The 5,868-nt window shown below is 44.7% G+C and overlaps 1 protein-coding gene across 5 annotated transcripts in view; it reads left to right on the forward strand.

Moving 5' to 3' along the window:
• The first annotated feature begins 430 nt into the window (after positions 1-430).
• Positions 431-5,868, forward strand: part of LOC122540791 (major facilitator superfamily domain-containing protein 2B-like) — an 80,412-nt gene continuing 74,974 nt past the window's right edge. For 4 of the 5 annotated variants that reach the window (XM_043677008.1, XM_043677033.1, XM_043677025.1 and 1 more), the window contains exon 1: positions 431-880. In XM_043677008.1, the coding sequence (XP_043532943.1) occupies positions 803-880 (78 nt within the window). In that variant the 5' untranslated portion in view covers positions 431-802. The remainder of the gene's footprint in view (positions 881-5,868) is intronic. The other variant, XM_043677010.1, reaches the window with a different exon arrangement.

Below are 5,868 nucleotides of genomic sequence, written 5' to 3' on the forward strand. Positions count from 1 at the left end.
CATGTTGTGTGTGGACAGTGAGTATTATAGTGGGACAATGTTTATTGTGATTGGTGGACAGTGAATATTATAGATGGACAGCATTTACTGTAATTGGTGGACAGTGAGTATTATAGATTAACAATGTTTACTGTGGACTGTGAGTATTATAGTGGGACAATGTTTACTGTGATTGGGGGACAGTGAATATTATAGATGGACAGCATTTACTGTGATTGGTGGACAGTGAGTATTATAGATTAACAATGTTTACTGTGATTGGGGGACCGTGAATATTATAGATGGACAGCATTTACTGTGATTGGTGGACAGTGAGTGTTATAGATGGATAATATTTCCTGTGATTGGGGGACAGTGAGTATTGTAGAAGAAAGTGAATAGCTGGGTGTTTACTGTGATTGGTGGACAGTGTCTATTATAGATGGGCAATGTTTACTGTGATTGGTGGACAGTGTCTATTATAGATGGGCTATATTTACTGTGATTGGTGGACAATGATGACTACAAAAGTTGGACAGTGAGTATTATTGGTGGGCAATGTTTTATGCAGTTGGACAGTAAGCGTTTTTATTTGGGAAGTGTTTTAACGTAATAGGTGAGCTGTAGGTATTTTGGGGCAAGTGGGGGTTGACTGTGCTGGGTGGACATTAACGGCTGGTGTTTATTGTAATAGGTGAGCAGTGTGCCATCTCTGTGCGGTAGTCTACACGCTGCCGTAAGCCCGCACAGTGAGCTGAGCAGGCGGAGTGTGGGACAAGCGCCAGCGATTACGGTCCGTGTTTACAGCGAATATCCAGAGATAATGGGAGAGGAAAGTGCGTCTTTCGAAAGTATTTTTATAAACCAACCCACTGCTGAGACCAATCCGAAACTCGAAAAAGTAAATATTTGTTTTGATTTTTTAAAACTTTAGAACTTGAGGTCTGTCAGTGAGATGTACTGCGTGAGTCTGCACCGAATCAGAGGGAGATCTGAATGAAATATCTCTATGTTGCCTGGATTTTATGTGTTTGGTTATGTTTTTTTGAGAAAATAATGAATGGCGCTTTAGATTTTAATGTAATAATTGTGCGAGAAATAACCAAAATGCTGTTTGATTTTAAATCCATCATTATTGTAGCCACTTTGAAGGAAAATAACAAACCATTAACAGAAATAAAACAAAAAGTGTTGGAGAAACTCAGCAGGTCTGGCAGCATCTGTGTGGAGGAAACAAAGTTAATGTTTCGAATCCAGTGACTGTTCTTCTGAAGAAAGACACTGGACCCCAAACTTAAGTCTGTTTTGTCCACACAGATACTGCCAGACCTGCTGAGTTTCTCCAGCAATTTCTATTTTTATTCAGATTTCCAGCATCTGCAGTTCATTATTTTATTTCACTGTTCTGTACATCACCATTTTTTTTCAGCCAATGTTTTGGACATTCTGAGGGAGGTATATCAAACAAGGCAGAGAATAGGCCACCAACCTGCATGTCTGCTTCACATGAACTGTTCAGAATAGAGTGATACACTTTATAAAGACAGTACTTCACACTGTAGTGGAACTAAACGACTGAAGGGCTTTTGCCCAAAACATCAATTTTCCTGATCCTCGGATGCTGCCTGACCTGCTGTGCTTTTCCAGCAACACACTCTCGACTCTAATATCCAGCATCTGCAGTCCTCACTTTAGCCTGAGGGTAGAGTTGATGCGTGCGTTCTTATTTGGGTTAGACTTTGCTATGAACCCCTTTGACAGTATGTCAGATGTGACTTGTTGAGTTTGGTGAAGTACTGATGCATTGGCACCAAATGAAGGTTTAAACTGACCAGGTCGCAAACATATTGTGTAACCAAATCTGAACCAGTCTGTTATCAGCATAGTTTCTAGATCACTGTGGTACAGTCGGTTGGAGAAATAACTATTCTCAGTTACATAAAGCATTGCCTAATAAGGAAAAATAAATGTCAAATTATCAAGCTGGCGTCTGGTAATGGTAGTCATGATTTGGAGATGCTGGTATTGGACTGGGTTGTACAAAGTAGTGCAGTGCTCTGAAAGCTAGCACTTCCATTTAAACCTGTTGGACTATAGCTGGTGTTGTGCGATTTTTAACCTGGTAATGGTGTAGCATTGGACTTCATACTCCCTTCCAACCTTCTTCATTCCAGGTTGAATTTATGTTAAAATATTTCCCAGCTGTGTCATAGTTCATCCAAATCTCTACTGCTTTTTTTCCCAATTTACACCAAATCCAGTTCACTCTCATCTCGACTGTTTCATTGGTGGCCCCTCACAGACAAAGATAACTCTCAGGGTGTGTCTGTAGGTGGCTATACAGACCAATGCTTCCACTGTAGGCTCTGTTACACTTGGGGCAGGGGGTGACTGGGTGGGGCATTGATTTGGCTGGGTGTTCCTTTCCCTGTCTTCTCTTGGCTTCCGCTTTTTCCCGACGAAAGGTGTTTGATCCCTTCCCAGATGCTCCTCTCCCACTTTGGATGGTCTGGGTCCAGTGATATCCACGTGTCTGTGGGAATGCTGCACTTCCCCAGTGAGGCCTTGTGGGTATCTCTGATGCGCTTCAGGGACTCGCATGCCATTTCGGAGCTGGGAGTAGAGCACCTGCTTGGGGAGTCTGGTGTCAGATATGCAGATGATGTGCCCAACCCCATTGGAGCCAATCAAGTGGGAGTGGGGGGGGTGGGTTGGTCAGTGCCTCTTTGCTTGGAATGTTGGCCTGGTCGAAAACACTGATATTGATGTGTCTGTCTTCCCAGTGGATAGGAGAAAATGAGGACTGCAGATGCTGGAGATCAGAGCTGAAAATGTGTTGCTGGAAAAGCGCAGCCGGTCAGGCAGCATCCAAGGAGCAGGAGAATTGATGTTTCGGGCATTAGCCTGAAGAAAGGCTCATGCCGGAAACGTAGATTCCCAGTGGATACACAGGATCTTGCACAGGCAGCGTTGGTGGGACTGCTCCAGTATCTTGAGGTGTCTGCTGTAGACAGTCCATGCCATATAGGAGGATGGAAACACCACAGCTCTGTATACCGTGAGCTTGGTGTCAGATCTGATGTTGTTGTTCTCGAACAGCTTTTTCCTCAGGCAGAAAAAGGCGGCACGGGTACACCAGAAACAGTGCTGGATCTCTTCATCAATAAATGCTTTGATTGACAGGATACTCCTGAGGTATTAGCAGTGACCAGCATTCTCTAAGGCCTTCCCCTGTACCTTGATGACTGGAGATTCACTCCACAATGCCAAGACAGGGTTGGTGGGAGACCTTTATCTAGCGGATGTTCAGGGTGAGACCCATTTGCCTCCGTTAAGGTGCTGACGGTGGTCTGAAGTTTGTCCTCTGAGTTTGCACATCTGTAGACATCATCCACGTACTGTAGCTCAAAGTTTGTGAGAAGAGTTGTAGCTCGGATGCATCCATGAACACCAACTAGCCACAAAACGACATGACCAGCTATCCTTAGTAGCCACACACGCAGATGACAAGCAACATGAATTCGACTGGGACAACACTACTATTATAAACAGAGAACAGCCAGGGAATTCCTAGAGGCATGGCAATCATCCACAGATTCAATCAATAAGCACATCGACCTGGACCCAATATACCGACCACTGCAGCGGACAGCTGGAACTGACAACCGGAAGTGGCAGATTCAAACCACTACAAATGGCGGAGGAAAGATCACAGGAGGCTCCCAAGCACTGAGGATGTCACCTAGACAGGGGACGAAACGTCTGCAACACAAATTCCCAGCTCGGCGAACAGAACCACAACACTGTAGCTCAATGACACTGGTTGAGGTGACTTTGGTTTTTGTTTGAAGGCGGTGTGAGGTTGAATAATTTCCCACTGGTTCTGTAGATTAGCTCCACTCTAGTGGGGAGCTTGTTGGTGGTGAGCTGAATCACTGCAGTGAGATAGATCAAGAACAGTGTTGGGGTGATGTGCAGCCCTGCTTGACACCAGTCCAAATAGCGAATGGGTTGGTGGTTGAGCCACTTCCAAGTCATCGTGGAACAGGCGAAGGATGGTAACAGACTTCATGGTGCAACCAAAGCAGATAAGGTCTTCCCTGTTGAGGTATTGACGTGTGAAATGAAGAGCTCCTGCTGCAGCTACATGCCCAGAGGAGAGCATCCCGGGAGAGCTCTGGTATGCCATAGTAGCAGAAAGAAACCCCAACTTCTAGCTGAAACCAAGAGACAGCCTATGACAGCAACTGCTTAAAGCTAAACCTAAAAACTAAAGAAAGAAAGCTTGGTCTGTTAAAGCTGGCAACAACCAGCCAGGCTGCCTCTATTTTTCCAACTTTTAAAAAAATCCGAGGCTTCACAAGCTGTTTACTTTCTTACAGACAGGTCGTTATGTCTCATTCAATCTCGTAATAATAAAACCCCCAGGATAAAATAACCTTTGAAAGCTACAGCATCATAATAAGTGGAAGTCTTTTATAACATGCATGTTTGATTTTGAAAAATAAAACCACATTCTAGTTGAACCACATTAATAAGAAAGCTTCTATTTTTTCCTATGTTAAACTAGAAAAATGAACACAAAAATAAAATTATCTCTTTTGGGGGCTGGAGCAATAAGCTATACATAATATAAATGGTTGGTGTGTTGCCTCCCAGGTGCCAGGGTTCGTGATGTCTCTGATCATGTTTTGGGGATCCTTGAGGGGAAGGGGGCGCAGCCCCAGGTCGTGTCCACATAGGCACCAGGTAGGAAGAAAGATGGGGATTTAAGGCAGAAATTCAGGGAGCTAGCTTGGAAGCTTAGAGCTAGAATAAGCAGAGTTGTTATCTCTGGTTTGTTGCCCCTGCCACATGCGAGCGAGGCGAGGAATAGGGAGAGAGAGGAATTGAACATGTGGCTACAGGGATGGTGTAGGAGGGAGGGTTTTGGATTGCTGGATAATTGAGGCTTTTTCTGGGGTAGATGGGACCTTGACAAACAGGATGGTCTTCATCTGAACCAGAGGGATACCAATGTCCTAGGGGGGATATTTGCTAATGTTGGTCAGGAACCTAAATTGCAGTTCGAGTAGACAGGAGGTTGAAAGTAGCGAGGTCCGAAATAAGGTTTCAAGGTCGCGAGAAGGCACCAGCAAACAAGAAGTTGGTTTGAAGTGTGTCTATTTCAGCGGCAGGAGCATCTGGAATAAGGTGGGTGATCTTGCAGCATGGATTTCAATGTTGTGGCCATTTCGGAGACATGGGAAGAGCAGGGACAGGAATGGTTGTTGCAGGTTCTGGGATTTAGATGTTTCAGTAAGAACAGAGAAAATGGTAAAAGGGGGTGGGGAGGGTGTGGCATTGTTAGTCAAGGACAGTATTACTGTTGCAGAAAAGAGATTTGAGGACTCGTCTACTGAGGTGGTTAGAAACAGGAAAGGAGAGGTCATCCTGTTGAGTTTTCTATCGGCCTCCGAATCATTCCAAAGATGTAGAGGAAAGGATAACAAAGATGATCCTCAATAGGAGCAAAGGTGACAGGGTAGTTGTTACGGGAGATGTTAACTTTCCAAATATTGACTGGGAATACTGTAGTTCAAGTACTTTAGATGGGTCAGTTTTTGACCAACGTGTGCAAGAGAGTTTCCTGATACAATATGTAGACAAACAAACAATGGGTGAGGCCACATTAGAGCTGAAAATGCGTTGCTGGAAAAGCGCAGCAGGTCAGGCAGCATCCAAGGAACATGAGAATCGACATTTCGGGCATAAGCCCTTCTTCAGGAATGAGGAAAGTGTGTCCAGCAGGCTAAGATAAAAGGTAGGGAGGAGGGACTTGGGGGAGGGGCTTTGGAAATGCGATAGGTGGAGGGAGGTCAAGGTGAGGGTGATAGGCCGGAGTGGGGT

Source organism: Chiloscyllium plagiosum, chromosome 3 (genome assembly GCF_004010195.1).
Source record: "Chiloscyllium plagiosum isolate BGI_BamShark_2017 chromosome 3, ASM401019v2, whole genome shotgun sequence".
Taxonomy (NCBI): Eukaryota; Metazoa; Chordata; class Chondrichthyes; order Orectolobiformes; family Hemiscylliidae; genus Chiloscyllium; species Chiloscyllium plagiosum.